General features: G+C 27.1%; 1 protein-coding gene across 2 annotated transcripts; it reads left to right on the plus strand.

Annotated features, from left to right (window-relative positions):
- The first annotated feature begins 4407 nt into the window (after window positions 1-4407).
- LOC138939718 (epidermal retinol dehydrogenase 2) lies at window positions 4408-17664 on the plus strand. 2 transcript variants are annotated; one of them, XM_070307807.1, is made up of 8 exons: window positions 4408-4507; window positions 8058-8468; window positions 12296-12420; window positions 13299-13409; window positions 16013-16174; window positions 16331-16413; window positions 16517-16633; window positions 16698-17664. In XM_070307807.1, the coding sequence occupies exons 2-8, from the start codon at window positions 8240-8242 to the stop codon at window positions 16897-16899; spliced, it is 1029 nt and encodes a 342-aa protein (XP_070163908.1). In that variant the 5' UTR covers window positions 4408-4507; window positions 8058-8239; the 3' UTR covers window positions 16900-17664. The 2 variants fall into 2 exon arrangements, with proteins under 2 accessions (XP_070163908.1, XP_070163907.1); XM_070307806.1 differs by having other exon boundaries at window positions 4482-4638.
- Window positions 17665-18542: the final 878 nt, after the last annotated feature.

Consider the following 18542-nt stretch of genomic DNA (forward strand, 5'->3'; position numbering starts at 1 on the left):
TATTTGTATATATATATTCTGTTTATTTTAATTATTTATCAATTTCGCAGTTTTTATTACCTTGTGTTTAAAAATCCGATAAATGATTCATTAGCGATTTGCAGAATTTTACAAAAATCACAGTTTACACAAAATGCTTATTATCAAAATTGCAAAGAAACATAAATATCTTGCAGTATAGTCGCAGTGTGCACTACGTGATCAGCAAATGTTGACTGTACAACTGTTCCTTCCAGTGCGCTTGATAACTCGAGCGTACTGTAGAAGTGTTGGATCATGCAGTCTTCACCAAAGTATAAGTAGTCCGCAGAATTATAGACGCAAGAAAATAACTTGTAGAGTGAAAGGTCTCATTTTGATTAAGAAAGTGGGGAAAGAAAATTCGCAAATAAGAAGAAAAGAATTATGATATATTCAGCTTAAATAAAATATCTTAAAATAATTTTTATAAAATATCTATTGCGTTGCTTTTGTATGTAAAACCATCAGCTATGTTGTGTGATAAATTATCACAGCAAGAGATATTGCGCTTATTATGCTGCCAATTTCTTCTAGTATTCCTAAGGACCATTAATCCTAAGGATTATTAATTTTAAGAATTATTTTAGAAAGAGAGAGAGAGATTTGCTCCTTCTTTGATACCACAATTATCTTTTTTTCTATTTAAAGCATCAAAATGTACAGGGTGTCCCATCGAAAGCCATCTCTTTTTATATTTCAAATTAAAAAAAAGATGAACCATAACAAATGTATATCAAATTAATTGGTTCAAACTGAGCTCTATTGTGAGCATAATAGTTGCTTACAAAAGCTATCTGTGTTAACGAACGCACAGGTATGCATAATGTTTTTATAACAATATAGATATTTCAATAATAAGAGTTGTAGCGTCGTTTGAAACGAATACAACGATGTATGATTTAATGTAAATATTTTACATATATTATCATCTACTTTTTCATTTTCGGCCCTGCGATAATGATCAATTTCTGACTCGAGATCATTTGATTTTATAATCAAATGACAACATGACATACGTCAATCTTTAATGTTGGCCATATCGCAGAGCCGAAAATGAAAAGATAAACGTCACCCGTGATATTTTAAGCCAATAAAACTCATATAATATGTAGCAACTTTTATTGTGTCGAAATATCTACATTGTTATAAAAAAATTATGTACACTTGTGCATTCGTTAACATAGATAGCTTTTATAGGCAACTACCATGCTCACAATAAAGTTCAATTTAAACCATTTAATTTGATATATATATTTGTTATAGTCTATCTCTTTTAGTTTAAAAGTTAAAAGGGGGAGGGGGGGGGAGGAAATTTCGGTGGGACACTCTGTATGTATATAGCCATTCTTATTTTAGGTACAGATAGTGTAAGAAAATGCGGTTAAAACGAGTAAAGTGAAACTCTGTTCCGGTATATGACCTGCGATTACATTGCACGCGATGACGGCAAATCTATATGTACACGTTGTAAACTTTCTTTCACGACAAATCTTTTAAAATGCATCTTTTTGCAGAAATCAGACGCTTTAAAAATTGTTTTCTTTTTTTTTTCTGGCCATGTTATTATCGGAATTGATTGTATCTTATCGTGTTTTTGGTTCGTAAGTATATTCATTATATGTATATATATATTATATGTGATAGATCTTTATTAGGAAAAATTAGTTATATAACATGTAATTAATATATGTAAATTACGTTATATACTAGTTGTAATTTTTCCCACTCATAGATGTCATATTTGTAATATAATGTACCCATACAGCACAGAACATTGCAGCAACATTGCAACAATATTGCAACATTGTAGCAACATTGCGGCAATGTTGCAATGTTGCTGCAATATTGCTGCAATGTTCTGTGCTATATGGGTAGCCGTGTTCCAAAATTCACTGACAGTATTGAAAATTTAAGGTTCACGTGTGTAACACGTATATTATAGATTTCCAGTGCTGACAGTGAATTTTGGAATACGGTATGTTACATTGTAGTTATATTCCATATAGCACAATAATTCATCGATATTGTAGGATGAGTACTTGGTTAGCTTTCGATATATACGGTATTTGAGGAGGAAAGATCAATATTCTGGATGGTGATGATATTGGTTTTAAGCAAATATGTTTATATAAACGAGTGTTCTATTTCAAACAGTTCCCGAGATAGAGCTGTTTGAATGTACAGTTGTAAAATTACTGATAAGAAAGAGATACTATATACTGTTTCTAATTTATTGTTCAAGTGACACATTTTTTTACAGTTTATAATAAATTTTCAAAAATTTCATAGTCAACATCAATGCATTTATCAGTTTTTGTGAGAAGATGGCGTGTAATTTTCTATTCCATTTGGAATAGGACAGTCGTTTATATGAACATTTTTGCTTAAAATGATCAATACCATTACCCTTCCTAATATTGACCTTTTCTTCTAGGACACTCTGTATAGCATATTTATAGTAATGACTATTATATAATAAAAACGATTAAACTTATTCTGTTTTTATTATATTATAAAACATATATATATATATATATATATATATATATATATATATATATATATATATATATAAGTTTCTCATTATAATATAAAAAACGATTTATTACTTGTGTATGTGATCTAAAATTTATATAATATTTTTATACGATTTAAGTGTGAATACGTGGTTTGGATCATCCAACGGGTACACACGTATCAATGATATTATCGATTAACTGGCACAGACTCTATTTGTTTTGGTTTAGGTGAGACATCCTTCAATGTTACTTATCACTTACAATTTATTACAATTTTACAATTTTGAATCAAATATAGTAGAAAAAAGGCGGTCAGAGTCAAGCGCGGTAAATAGTGCGCAACGTATTGATTATCAGTGATAAATCGATGCAAAAGTATAAATTATTTATAATTACGAGTAATTTATAATTTTTTGATTGATTTACCACTGATAATAAATACATTGCGAACTGCTTACCGCGCTTGGCTCCGACTGCCTTTTTCCCAATATATTTGATTTTAATCTCGAGAGCCTCTATATTATTATTATTTTTAAGTTCTGAATATAGGAATTTAATTTCTATATATTTTTATCTATTGAAAATGGATTAAAAAACGTATACGTCATTGAAATTAAACAACAAAAGATTTACGCTAATAACTCGGCACTTATTTGCCAATTTTCTCACCTAGTGTATCGTTATTACTCTGAGCCTATTGCCATTATTATAATACTAGAATAATGATACATGTACAATTCCCGAACGATTCTTTATAAAATGTGATTTTGTGATTAATTTTAATAATTTCTAAAATTATTGCTTGAAATAAAAATACTTTTATTGCTTATTATTTTACAAACTTTTATGCTGCAATTTTATTATTTTTTAAATTTCGAGATACCCAGTATACATATATGTATTATATATACTGAGTGAACTGTAAGTATATAAGATGTAGTTTAGTTAAGTATAGAAAATGTAGAATAAAACTATTTATTAGGGGAGGTTTCGTTATTCAGAAAAACAATATTTGAATATTTGTCAGGTGTGCGTGCACTTATCCACCCAGTAAACATTGTTGCAGTAATATAACGTGGAAAAAAAAACAAATAATATAATGCAAGTTATCTATATGATATAAAATTCAAATATATATACGTATCATTTTGCAACATTACAATTCTATGTCTTAACAGCCTATCGATGTTATCTCTGCACACATTGTCAACAAGATCTCTTTTTTATCTGTTCTGATAAATTGCTTATGTCGACAATAACTAGTTGGCTATCTAAGAAACAAAGCTTTGTTTTAAAAAGTTTTATTCTTTTATTTTTAATTAATTTTTTTCATATAGTATTTCCCCTTCCTGCTTGTATTACCAATTAAAAGATCCGTGGTATTCATACACACGCATACTCACGCGCAGAATGTCTAAAACCATCTCCTTTGCTCTTTCTAAAAATTTAATTGCGAAAGGATTTATATAAAAAATTATATGGTTCCATTATATATAGTTATCTAATCATTTTATTTTATAACTACTACGAATAACTGTCCAAATATTGTATTAATTCTCCTTTTTCTATTATAATTTCAAGATCGTATGTATTGTGTTATTATGAGTTCTCTTTATATAACGCGTTTATTATTATTATTTTTTTTATTTTTTTTATTTTTTTTTTTATATCAATAAAACTTTTATTGTGATGTCAATATAAATATAAAAATTAATTATATTAATTATTTTGTATATCAGTTATTGTATAGCAATATAATAGCAACGTATGCGTGTGGATATGTTAGATACTGGAGGTATACGTAATACCCACACATATACATGCACACGATTCGCAACGAGATACGTTCTCGCTGATTCGGCGCTTCGGCGATCATTCCGAAGTGAAGGTGCAACCGAAGCAACACGTTCCATGTTCCATTTAGTATACCAACGACCACAGTGCTGGGAGGACTCGCTACCTTTTATGTACGTCTTGTTTCATCGTGTATAAATACGATAGGTTCATACGCGTGTGCGTGAATTAATAGACATTTCTCTGATGATTTTTGTATTTTTATTTATGTAAATGTGACCTCGTACGCGTTTATTATCAATAGGTAAGAATGTCTCTCATTAAAATTATTATTTTCAATTAAATCACAAATTTTTTACGTTATCTTATCTTTTAATTTAATTATTTGATCATTATTGTAATTCTTATTTTCAGTATGGAAAGAGTACAATGATTTCTTTTATGAAGACAAGATTAGATAACATTTGATGAATAAATAAATAAACATACTGGGTGGCCCATTTTAATCCATCCAGTCGAATATCTCAAAAACCAAGCCCGGAAGAGAAAAATGTTTCAAACAAAAGTTGTGTGGCTTCAAGGGGGCCACAAGATGGTGACAATGATTTGACCTTGGAAAATCATTTGAAGGTCATGTGAAGGTCAACTTTAAAATCTTAAATAGAAATCCCGATTTTTCATTTAGTATTCTTGTAGCTGACATCGAGAGCTTTCCAAAACACTATAATAAAGTATTTTTTCATTAAGTACTTTTTGAGTTATTTTATATTTTAATCTGACATATTTTGATATAAAAAATAAAATATTTCGTAAAATATTCAGTTTTCGATAATTTTACCGTAATACTTCTATGTACAGAATAATAAGACAAATTAATTAGTGCCAAAAAAAAAAACAAATAATTGTTTAAAAAAATACATTGTAAATAATTTTCTTAAAAACAATTTTTTTTTTTAATACTAATTGATTTGTCTCATTATTCTGTACATAGAAATATTACGGTAAGATTATCAAAAACTAAAAATTTTACGAGATATTTAATTTTTTATATCAAAATATGTCAGATTAAAATATAAAATAACTCAAAAAGTACTTAATGAAAAAATACTTTATTATAGTGTTTTGGAAAGCTCTCGATGTCAGCTACAAGAATACTAAATAAAAAATGGGGATTTCTATTTAAGATTTTAAAGTTGACCTTCACATGACCTTCAAATGATTCTCCAAGGTCAAATCATTGTTACCGTCTTATGGCCCCCTTGAAGCCACACAACTTTTGTCTGAAACATTTTTCTCTTCCGGGCTTGGTTTTTGAGATATTCGACTGGATGGATTAAAATCGGCCACCCAGTATATATATATTTATTTATTAATATACATTACATACAATATATAGATGAGAATCTCTCTTTTATTATATATAATTACGCGATATACAGTTACAATTATTATATATTTATTACTTTAGATTGCAATTCTTTATCTATTTTCACAATATAATTATAAATATAATTGTATAAAAATTAAAATTATAGAAAAAGATCAGTTCGTGAATTCGATAATTTATAATTAAGAAAATGTAATACAGAAAATATCGTAGCATCGAAAATAAGAAATTTGTATAATGAAAGTCAATCAATGTTACAATAAGATTATCATTTGCCATTTCAACAGGAGAAAAATTTGTGGTTTATTGTCTTCATAGCATGTGCAGAATGTGAGAATGTATTCCGCATACGTGATGCGATTCAAAACAGTTAATCCTCAAGAAATCAACTTGTTGTAATTTTTTCCATTTCCTGCATTTATAATTTGCGAAAGAAAAACTTAATTTTGTTTTATTAAATCTTGCACAATATCTCAGAAATATCATATATTTCGTTTAGTTAATTTGATTATATTTATCTTTTAATGACTATGTTATATTTAATAATTAATTACACACAGTTAATTAAACTTTAAATTGAAGTTCTGTCAAAGGCTATTTAAAAAAATTGATTTCAAATTAACCAAAAAAAACTTGTATAAAAAGATATGATTTTAAACGTTATCTATGTATGTATATAATAACGAACACAATAAAAAGGGTATGCAAAATTTAACGGAAGAAAAAAAAAAGTGTGATCAAATTTCTATGAATAATACGATAACCTTCATCCGTACATACATTTCTATTAATTATTATTCATTTATCACTATTCTGTTTTTATCATACTCAGTATCAACAACATGAATGATAAAATTTATATAAGAAAATTTTGGATCCTTTTTTGTATCTCTTTTGTATTTTCTCTTGTTGACTATCTATGTTTGTATCTTGATGTCATGTATATTAATAAATATTAATAATAGTTTAAATAATACAGTTTAAACAAGTTTTTTTATTTTCTATTTGCGTATATTGAAATAAAAAAATTAGAATACAAAATTAAAATAAAAAATAAATATTATTGAAATCTGTATTTTTCCGTAAAAGAAAAAAGTGTTGCTTATTTTTAATCAAGCTTTTTTAATATCTTAAATTATTGGATATTTTCAAATCCTCTGTCTAACATTTTAAGAAAAAACTAAAATTTTATCTTTGACGAATGAATAAAATACTTTTTCATCAATAAAAATATAATGCATTTTAATATGTATAGACTTAATGGTTTTTCTCTGGAATATTATATATGAATTATATCAAATTAATTGCGTATCTTGAAAAGATACGATACTAAGATTGTACAAACCAAGATATAATTGTCATACTTTTTTTACATAACATCAAAATGGAATGCGTTATTGAATGCAGCAATACGAGAGCTTATATTTACAAGCATAATATTTGATGGCATCGTGATGACAACAACACAAATATAATGATTCCCATTTGTCGCGCGTACTTCCTCAAACAACAAAGTTTGTTAATCGTATCCAATTATCAATAAAATATTAAAAATATTAAGGCAATAAGCAATAGTTTGAGACAAGGTAGCAGCATGATATTAACATCATCTTTATGATTTTACAATGAAGAGTAGATGTTTTTAAAAATATTATTTTTTGTATATTTAATCTCAATTTGTTCAAAGAATTAATATAATACGCAAATTTGCAAGCTAAATTCAGCGGACAAAAACCTATGCGAAATAATATATGTGTTGTACGTCAAAGATAAAAAAAAAAAAAAAAAAAAATTGCTTTTGTTTCACAATGTTAATCATATAATAATTATATTTTTTTGTATAGCTCTTACAATCAATATATTTACATTATTTTTATAATCTTTCTGATTTATTAGCAAGACGCTCAATCAAATTAGCTCAGTTCAACATTACTGTTTGATTGATTCAATGTCGAGGAAGTTATATAAAGCGCTCAAATCATTACTGTTAATACATGTTAGTATATGGAGCGTGCTAAAAAAATTAAATATAAAATATTACACGCATTAATCTTCCGTAAATTAATATATGTATTAATAATATTTTTTTATACTATTTTATACATTATATATAAAATATAAAAAATATGAAAAAATATTTTCTAATATACACTATGCACAAAAATCGAAATAATAATAAATAATATATAGAATCAGAAAACTACCGCTTATCTGTTTTCCAATCATTTTAGAAAAAAACGTTAAATATACGAATGCAAATGATAATATCTTTATAAGTAAAAGATGAATATATTATCATAAAGATGTGAATGATATTTTATGTTTTTATGTTTCAGATAATGCTGAGTCAATTTAATCGTCGGTTTTCATTTCATAATCTCTAATCCGATTTCTACGTAACGTTAAAACGTTACAGTTCAAGATAGAGTGATCATTCGGAAAATAAGTCGTCGAGAGAGTTTAATAAGCGACAATTCTCGAGTTGAGTTTACGCGACACTATACACGCGCATAGAATTATGATGTATTTACGTTCAATCGGAGAAGTGATTGGCTTCCTAGTACTGTCTATTATTGCAATATTGAAAGGCGTTATCAGGTCATTTATTCCCAAAAGGTATAAGATGAAAAGCATAAATGGCGAAATCGCTCTCGTGACAGGAGGTGGCGGTGGATTGGGCAGGCTTCTTTCTCTCAGGCTGGCCAACCTGGGTGCCATTGTCATCGTTTGGGATATAAATGAAAGCGGTGAGATGAAAGAATAAATTAAGTAAATAAGAAAAATTCACTAATTTTATATATTTAATTTGTAACAATGCACAAGATCAAATTATTTGATATAGTATAATATAAAACACATACACATGTATACAGAGAATCAAAGATATATTTATAAAATTACTTGACATTGTAAACAAAAAATTCGCAATAAGATATAATAAACTGACACATTTGATAACTACAATAAACTCTAATGATCATACATGTTTTATATAATTTTTGATTCCAAGAATAGATAGACGCTTGTTGTTAATATAAAATGAATGTAAACGCTTGAAAAAATCATTATCGCTAAACAAATTAAAAATACACACGCGTGTATCCAATAGAATCAAAACTATACTTATAAGCTTGGGAAAAGTAGAATAATGCACGTGCATTTGTATGTACTGACTATCATAAAATATTGTTGGAGTCTTCTTTTGTCGCAATAATTTTGCAGTTATTCGGATCAAATCGTTATTCCGTGTTTTTTCAAATGTTCAATAAAATTAAAATTTGGAATATTATTAATGATCGAAAAATTTATTCTGCGATAAACTTCATATAAAATTCTAACAAGTCAAGGTAATATGTATTATACTTAAATAGATTTTGTAAATAATTCGAAATTGTGTTACTGATAATATCGCTCGAATAAAAATTCATTTCACGTATACCATACGCGTGCGCATAATGACAAAATTGTATAAATGAAGGCCACGAAATTGAAAGCGTTCGGGAAGTATTGATGATTAATAGAAACTAAGCAGGAAAGATCGATGATTGAAGGCCTCGCTATAAATGCAAGGCCAATTTTGAACTGCCGAATTTCATGGTCGCTATGAAATACGGACAGACTATTAAACTCTTCTTAGATCATCGTTTGTAAAATTATTAATTTACATAGACACACGATTTTCAGAATATGCATAGGAAAAAAGAAATATAAGAAGTAGCAGAGTAGATAAATATGCATAAAAGAGAACTCGATAATCTTGACATATACTGTCAAGGTCATCATTTTGCTCATTATTTATTCAATTAATTAGTTATTAATAGATAAAGTTAGATCATATTAGGTGAACAAATTGATCAATCTTCCTTAATTAATTTGAACATTTCGATTCTTTCTTTGGACTACCTTCATTAGATCGGAGTAAAATAATTATTCCTGAGTCCTTTAGCGGTTCTTAATGTCCTTAGCTTTTATCATTGATAAATCCCTTATTGGTACCAGTCGGTAAGAAATAAGAAAATTATTCCAAAATAATCAAACGAACGTTAAAATTTGAGGAAGCTGAAAAAAATAGTATAAAAACTTAGATAAAAAAATGTAAGATAAAGATTAAGATGAAAAAGAGACATTCATCAAGCGATCACAAATGAAACAAAAAACACACACGTCACAATGTTACTGATCTGATGACAAAATGTTATGTACACAAACATACAAAACATTGACAATTCTCTTACGTATGTAGCGAGGAAATTATTCGTAGAAAAAGTGTGATATGAGAAAAAGTTATGAGATTTAAAAGATAGTGAGATCATATAAGTAATCTTTCTTTTTATCACAATCAAGTGTAAATAAAAGATATTCCTTTCTTTTATGTATATTTGATAATCTTTCACAACAGAAAGAGAGAGAGAGAGAGAGAGAGAGAGAGAGAGAGAGAGAGAGAGAGAGAGAGAGAGAGAGATCAAATCGCATCAAGAACAAAAGCTATTATTATTTTGAGACTAAAACTTTTTATTATTATTCTCTAATTAATTACATAATTAGTGTCAATAATTACATTGTTATAAGTATTCTGCTAATTATTATCAATGTTTAATGACAGCAACCTGTAAAATTAACTATGGAGATATTCATGTTTCTATCACGAAGTGATACGATGATTGTTTATTCAACATAAAATTTATATAAATATTACCTTAATCAAATGCGTTTTCAATTTCGTGTTACTACTTTTCTACATATTGTATATGTAACTATATTAGATCTAAAAATAAATAAAATAATAAAATTAATAAAAATATAATCTAATCTAATATATCAAAAACTCAATCTGTTGGAGATTTCTGTATATAATCATTTATTTTATTTTATTTTTATTTATTTATTTATTTTTTTTTTTCAAACAATGGTACAACACAAAAGATCGCTTTACGTAAAATCCATTTTTTTTTTATTTTAAAAACCCTTTTGGAAGTAACGTATCATATTTTTCTGTGCTAACTACAAATTTCCGTATTCAATATAATAATTGTAACATTATACTTGAAATATGTACATACTTTACTTTACTATATAATAAGATGCAATCGCGTATTGATACTATCATGTTTAACTTTCGTATCTTTTAAGCACTTTAATATTTATCATTTAAGTTGCTCTTTAAACAAAATTATTTTTTTCCTTCTCAGACATGTATTTTAAGAAAAAACATAAGGAAAAACATAAAATATATAGGATACACTCTCCGCCTTGATAACAAAAATAGTACAATTAATATTCAAGGTCTGCAAATATACCTGATCTGTTGAATCAGGCTTGCAAATTAGTTAATCGTTGCAAAAGTCAGATATCAAACAAATATCATATCCTTAAAAAGAGTTATATTATTTCAGATTATCACGCGCAGATTAACACACACACACACACACACACACACACACACACACACACACACACACACACACACACACACACACACACACACACACACACATATATATATATATATATATATGTTAATTTAACTTTCTCTTCATTTATCTTTGTTATTCTCATAATTTTTTAAACATAAATTTGCATTGCAAATTTATTTATTAAATAAGTATTTTTATATTTTTTTTATCTATTTTAAATATAAACAAAGCGTCTCTTAATAGAGAGAGAGAGAGAGAGAGAGAGAGAGAGAGAGAGAGAGAGAGAGAGAGAGATGCTTATATATTTTAAATATTATTAAGAGAAATCGATTGTAAAGGAGTGAAAGTATCATGGGAAATGATTGCATTAGCATTTTTTATCTAACAGATGTGTGTGAAGAGAGCAGTTGCTATTTAGACGAGCAATCAGACAACGAAAAAGGAGTTATAGGGACGGAATTTTCCATCTAGAAATTTTTGCATAACATATGCAATATGTTATATATATATATATATATTATATCTAAATTTTATATTATATTTTTTGAGAATAATACATTTATATGCTTTTTTAATGAGCATGTGATGTAATATTTATTCAATTATAAGAAAATATTAATATCAATATTATTATAAAGAAATATATTAAGCTTTACATTAAATAGTTATTACATTATTTTTTTTTAAGACGGTTGCGAAAACTAATTAATTTTCACAAAATTTCATAAGTAATTATTACTGTGAATTTTATTTATGATTTTATTTTATTTTAGAATGTTATTATTTTTTAATATTACATGTAATTGTTACATTTATGCGATATATAATTAGAAATGTTTTAATGAGATCGTAATGAGATATTGCTGTTCTTTATAAAACAAGATGTTGTTCATAGATCCGCTCGCGCGTATACTGTAATAATAGGACACGTCTAAATTAATAAGAAAGTAACAAGAGATGTGATTTTGTGAGATATATTAAAACTGCCTTTCTCTTTTTCTTCTACATCGGTAATTTGCAAAATGTTAATGTTTTAATTATATTTCACAATTATATATTTTTTTCGATAATCACAGTAAATACAATATGTAGTTATCGTTGTCAAGATATTTCAAACAAAGCGCAGAACTGCAATATTAAAAATTTCTGTTTTGTTCTAGGCATCGAGGAAACCATTAAATTGGTCCGGGCGATCGGAGGTACATGTCACGGTTATATCTGTGACTTATGCAATCGGGAGGATGTATATAAAAAAGCCAAAATCATCAAGGAAGAAATCGGCAAGGTAATATAAATCAACAAAAAAAAAACCATATATATATATATATTTGCGCGGATGTGTGTTTGTGTGTAATTTAAAAATAACTAAAAGAAAATTATCTTGTGTGTAATTTAAAAATAAGTAAAAGAAAATTATTTTAAAATAACTAAAAAAAAAACAATATCACTAAAATATTACATTAATAGAATATTGATGTTGTTATACATATATGTTTACATACACATCATGAATAAACAATACGCAAAAATCGATACTTCTTCATTTATGTACAATATTGGCGAAAATTAGAATCACCGAAATTAAATCAGTTTTTTAAATGATAATCGTAAAAGAAAAAGGCCAGCGTGTAACAGTCTAAGGTTCTTTTTTCTTGTCTAAAACTATCGTAATTTTATATAATTTAGAGATTATTCTCTTCTCCTTATTATATATTTTTTAATTCTTCATGCGAAGTATAGGAGTTATATATAATATATGTATATTAATCTTGGCGATCTAGATTCTAGATGGATCGCAAATAGCGAATGCAAAAAAAAAAAAATGTTTTCTTAAAAGATAAATAATTCTTGCGATTCGACGAAGCATTATTCGTCAACGAGTACTTTTCTACGGACGACATTATGAAAGTTTATGTTACTCCATAACGATGTGATATGTTAGGCTGACGTGTGAGTTTGACTTGTTTTAAAAATTGCGAGAAAAGAAATCTTTTCTGATTTTATCTGAGCTCTCTATTCAATACGACGATATTATATTATATAATTCTCCTTGTTTTTCGCTTTCAACTTTTGTAATATATTACTTTTGTTTTGTTACACACAAAATGATAATTAAATTGTTTTAAGCAAAAATGAATTATTTTCGTACTATTCTATTTTTAGGTAACGATACTTATTAATAATGCGGGCATTGTTACGGGAACGAAATTGCTGGACACTCCGGACGAATTTATCATCAGAACAATGGATGTTAACATCATGAGCCATTTTTGGGTAAATAGAAATTATTAACTCTCATTTAAAATTAAAATGTGTATTATATTGCTTATATATCAACACTATAAAGATTAAATAATATTGACGTATATGACTGTTTTTTTTTCTTTAATTTTTTGAAATATATGGAAATATATATATTCACTGTGTGAAGGATATTAATAATTTGAAAATATTTTACGGCGAAAAAGCCACTAAAAAAACGAAATAACGTTCAGACCCTGTGAAAAGTAATTTCGCATGTTCTCAACTCTCTTGCTCTAGGTTTTGTAATAAGATTTTGCAATCGATTTCGAAATGATATGGCACAACTGCAATATCATAAGCGATGATATTTTGAATTATCCAGCTTGCTGCAAGTTTGAAAAATTTCAATTCAAATTGAAGAATCTTGAATAATTCAAAAATAATTATCACATCCAGTTATCACAGAGAATATACGCACATACAATACACACACACACACACACACTTATCTATAAATATATACATATGTACACATATTGCGAAGAAGAATCGGCAGTGAGAGGCATTTTATTTTGTTCCTCCTATTTGTTGCCGCTAGTCAGGTGCAATGCAAGAACCGGTCAGATAGGTGCAAGCGATTTTGTAGTATGTTGTAGTATCGTTGCGACATACACTAACGGTGGTATGCTTGCCAAACGCAAATAATTCCTTAATTTAAATTCCTTAATGGGCAATACGCTTGCAAACTTTTATTTGCTTTGAATTTTTGGCAAAATGCAATTTTATTGATTTTAATCTTATATATATATTTTGTCTAGAATGTCTCCGAAGAATAAAATAAATTTTGTCGTAATAACATATTTCCATTACACGACATAATTATTATTATATTACTCTGAATGGTTTGTTTAGATTTTTGTAAAACTACTTTTATCGAGATACATAAAAATATATATTTTTTTTGTTTTGTTTATATATAATTATATTAATATATATAATTTTTTTATCTATTTAATCAAAATCTCTTTCTTAATAAAAGAAAAATTATATGGGGCCTCTAATGCTAGTATTGTATTTTCTTTTTTGAAATAAAAAAGAAAAAATATATAACATATTGCATTTTATTGCTCGTATCGTTATCATTTTACGCTTCAGTGAATGTCGATGAGAATGTTTGAAGCCATTTATGGATTCTAATTTTATTTATAATTTATATCAAATCGTGATATATGATTTTAGATAATTCTCGCAACAATCTTTGCAAATAATTAAAGAATTTACATTAATTAAATTAATAGCGAGATTATCACTTTTTAAGAATTTCAGTTCTCTTAAGATTTTGTGATAAAATAAGTGATTATTGTTTTTTTTATTTTTATTATTGTAAATGTTATGAAATGTACCGATGTGATGTATGTAAATAGAGAGACAATATCTTAGATTCAAATTGATTTCTAATTTCTATTGTTTTATTATTTTTCCAATCCGATTCTATCCTCATGATCAAAAAGGGAGGGGAATTAAAATAAATATTTACATTAAATAAATGAAAAAAAAAAGAAAATAAAATTCATAAGACGTAGACAAAGAGATTGATGAAAAAAGGTTGTGTATGCGAACAAAGACAAAACATATTCAACATAATAAGGCAAATGTAAAAGTGGGTTAACAACATCGTGAAGGAAACTCCGTGCGGCCGCAATAGTAGACTTTTACATCTCGATGTCATGGTCATTTCGATTGGATCTTGTGCCATCCACTTTCCAATGCTCTTCTCCACTTTACTGGCGATTCCATTCACTCATATGTCATGTGTATTATTATGCAAATTTCAATGAGTTTGTGAAAATATTTTTTATGAAAATAAATTTTACAACTTACAATTAGAAACACTAATTAATACAAAGAGGAAAATTAAACATTTATAAGCTCTTTAATAAAATATTTTGTACACAGTGTTTAAAAAGAAACATGCATATTTTATGTAAAAATATTTATTTTTACGACGTAATGCTGTTACGCGTGGCGTTTTCACACATTTCCGTTTTTTTTTGTTTTTTTTTTTTTTTTAATTTAAAGTGATAATGTAACTTCTCTAAATTTTGATTCAGATCACACTGTTCTGAGAAATGCAATTTAGAATTTTTATTTAAATAATCACGGCATGCTATTCTTTCTTTCTCTTTTTGAAAAATTTTTTTACTGTTACGTTTGCATTTATATTTAGCTTGCTGACGGTCATAAAAAGGCTTATAAAACAAACAAATTTGTTTTTCACAAAATGTTAAAGATATAATAGTAGATGTGTCGCTAGCTACAATGTCCAATATTAACTTGCGTGCAAATTAGTACTAAATGACAGATACAATAAAAATAAAGTAAAATATTTTAAGTGGTACAATTTTGACAATTCTCCCTTATACATATACTATATATACTATAATCATTTTGTAGCTAATTAAACTATTTTTGTAATAATATAGAGTGCGTATTACAAGAGAGTAATTTTTATAAGTTTTAAAATTATTTATCAAACGTGTGATAAAACGTCAATAGAAGAACAATGAAGTTAATAAATGTTTTAAAAATTGTTATAATTATAATAGTAATATTTTTCTATAATGCATTTTTAGACCGTAAAGGCCTTTCTTCCAACAATGTTAGAGAATAATAAAGGACATATCGTGAGTGTGGCGAGTTTGGCCGGACTATGTGGAGTTCCCAAATTGGTAGATTATTGTACATCTAAATTTGCGGCTATGGGATTTGACGAGGCTCTTCGGATGGAACTTGAGGTAACTATATAATTTGTCCAGTGACAACCTATGAGAAGTGGAAATACATTATATAGTTATAATACATGCGCTAAAAGTCATGGAATAAGCCTGCCCGATTTGAATATTGTTAATATTGTTAATCGATCAATTATTTTATATTCTCTTTTACTATAGTACGAAGGGTACGATATCAATACAACGGTCGTATGCCCTTACTTCATCCGTAGTACCGGTATGTTCGACGATGTTCAATCAAGGTAAATAATATCTAAATATCCAAAATATCTGATTGAATAAATGTGTTTGTCACACATAAATGTATTTGACGCAATTAAAAAATTTATTATATTTGAAATGTAGATATATTCCAACTCTAAGTCCAAACACCGTAGCTGACAAGATCATAACAGCAATGAGATGTAACGAGAAGTATGCCATTATTCCAGGCTACTTACAAATTCTGCTAGCTTTAAAGTGGTGAGTAGTTTATTAAGTATTATCGCACACATAAACCAAACTATAATATATATTTGAAATACAGGATGTTTCCGTGGTCGTGCTCCGCCATGCTGCTTCGTGGATTAGTCAAAGATGCTTCACCGGGCCATGTGGATGACGGGTCATGTGCAACTACAGCTACAATTATAGCGAAGGAAACATGTATTGTTTCATCATCAAAAGATCAAAAAATTATCCATCAACAATTGACCAGACGTATCTCCAGCTCCGAGAGAAAACCTTAAACTTTCTCGTTCTGCTTTGGTTTTAATATTGGTTTAAGATATTTTTTGTCAAATGCACTTCTATTTTGTGTGGTTTCTATTTAGTGTTGACCTTTAATTTTTTGTATCTTGATCTTACAAATATTTTAGCTGTCAGCAAATAGGTAAATATAGCAAGATTAATTGATTTAGTGCAAACGTAGAAAACGTAGAAAACTTCCGCATAAACGATGACTTCGTATCGATTAAGAAAAATAGATGAATAATATATTCTGTTACAAAAATGTGATATTGAATCTGTAAATAATGTTAGTATTAGATATATAAGAATAATATGGTCAAATGTTCGTTTTCTTAACATCTTAGTATTTTAATATTTTTTCCTCCGCTATTCCGTCACTATATTTCACATTTGTGATTACGTGACCATGATACCATAAAGTGAGAAAGCAAGTAAAAGAACAAACTGTTCCTAATTTTACTACATATAATGCAATCAATGTACAACAACGTGTTTATCCTACACATATGCATTAAGCATTCTTTAAAATCTTTTGCACTTGACACGAGATAAATATACATATATTCGTTAAAGAAAGAGAGAAAGAAAGAGCGAAGAATTTAAGTACGGAAAGGGCAAATAAAACGAGTGTTCTAATGCAATTCGAATAAAAATTACATATAGATTCATTAAGAGTAAGAAAGTTATTTGGTCCCAATATGTTAAGAAATATGAAAGTTCGACTGTATTAGAGCGAAAATATCTAATTTGATACTAATATATATAAAGTTCATAATATATGTAATTCATGATATATGTAGTTACATAATATATGTAAAGCAGAAGCTCGTACTATATAACTACAAATGTCTAACAATCCTACATAATTTGTAAAAATTACTTTTATTATTTACTATCCTACGTATGTAGAAGATATTTACATTATAAAAATGAATGGTATTTTTAGATGCAAAATTTACAAACGATCTATAATGAACGTTGCGCACGGCTTCTCAATTCTCCAAAGTATAATTTTAAGTGATAAATTACGTAATACCGTATACTACGTTCATATAAAGGCATTAAAAGGATGTAATATAAGTAATATATGTAAAGTTCATACTATATTAATAATATATAAATGGAAATCTTAGCAAATATTTAGAATATATGACTTAATAGAGGGAAATTCAAGTAAATATATATATATATATATATATATATATATATATATATATAATATTATATAATATTTGTGTATGTATCCACGCGTGTGTATACGAAACGGTATTAAAGCTATCTAAGAATATATATATCGAGAAGTATTTTTAAATAACAATTTTTTGTCGGCATATGGAACAATATAAAAATCGATATGAAAATATTTGGCTTTAATCTTGTAGTAACCATATTGTAATATTCAAGTAAATAATGGTAAATGAACTTTTTCGCATATAATTCCTATTTTTGTACGTATCATGTTTTTTTTTTCTCTGTAAACAGCTAGATTTAAAGACAAATTTTAATCAAGCTTGATTAAAATGTACGTTATGTGTTATATCGTATAACATTTTTGTACTTTATAACATATGAGACATATAATAAACTATACATTTGTTTTTCTAAATTTATCTGATATGTTAAATGTATAAAATTTGAGAAA

This window comes from Polyergus mexicanus, unplaced genomic scaffold (assembly GCF_030449975.1).
Source record: "Polyergus mexicanus isolate NDT 795.1 unplaced genomic scaffold, iyPolMexi1.0 SCAF_15, whole genome shotgun sequence".
NCBI lineage: Eukaryota > Metazoa > Arthropoda > Insecta > Hymenoptera > Formicidae > Polyergus > Polyergus mexicanus.

Coding starts and splice junctions, on each gene's coding strand:
- LOC138939718 (XM_070307807.1), top strand. CDS start 8,240: ATGATGTATTTACGTTCAATCGGAGAAGTGATTGGCTTCCTAGTACTG. Junction 16,175..16,330: donor CTCTTCGGATGGAACTTGAG/GTAACTATATAA, acceptor CTTTTACTATAG/TACGAAGGGTACGATATCAA. Junction 16,634..16,697: donor ATTCTGCTAGCTTTAAAGTG/GTGAGTAGTTTA, acceptor TTTGAAATACAG/GATGTTTCCGTGGTCGTGCT.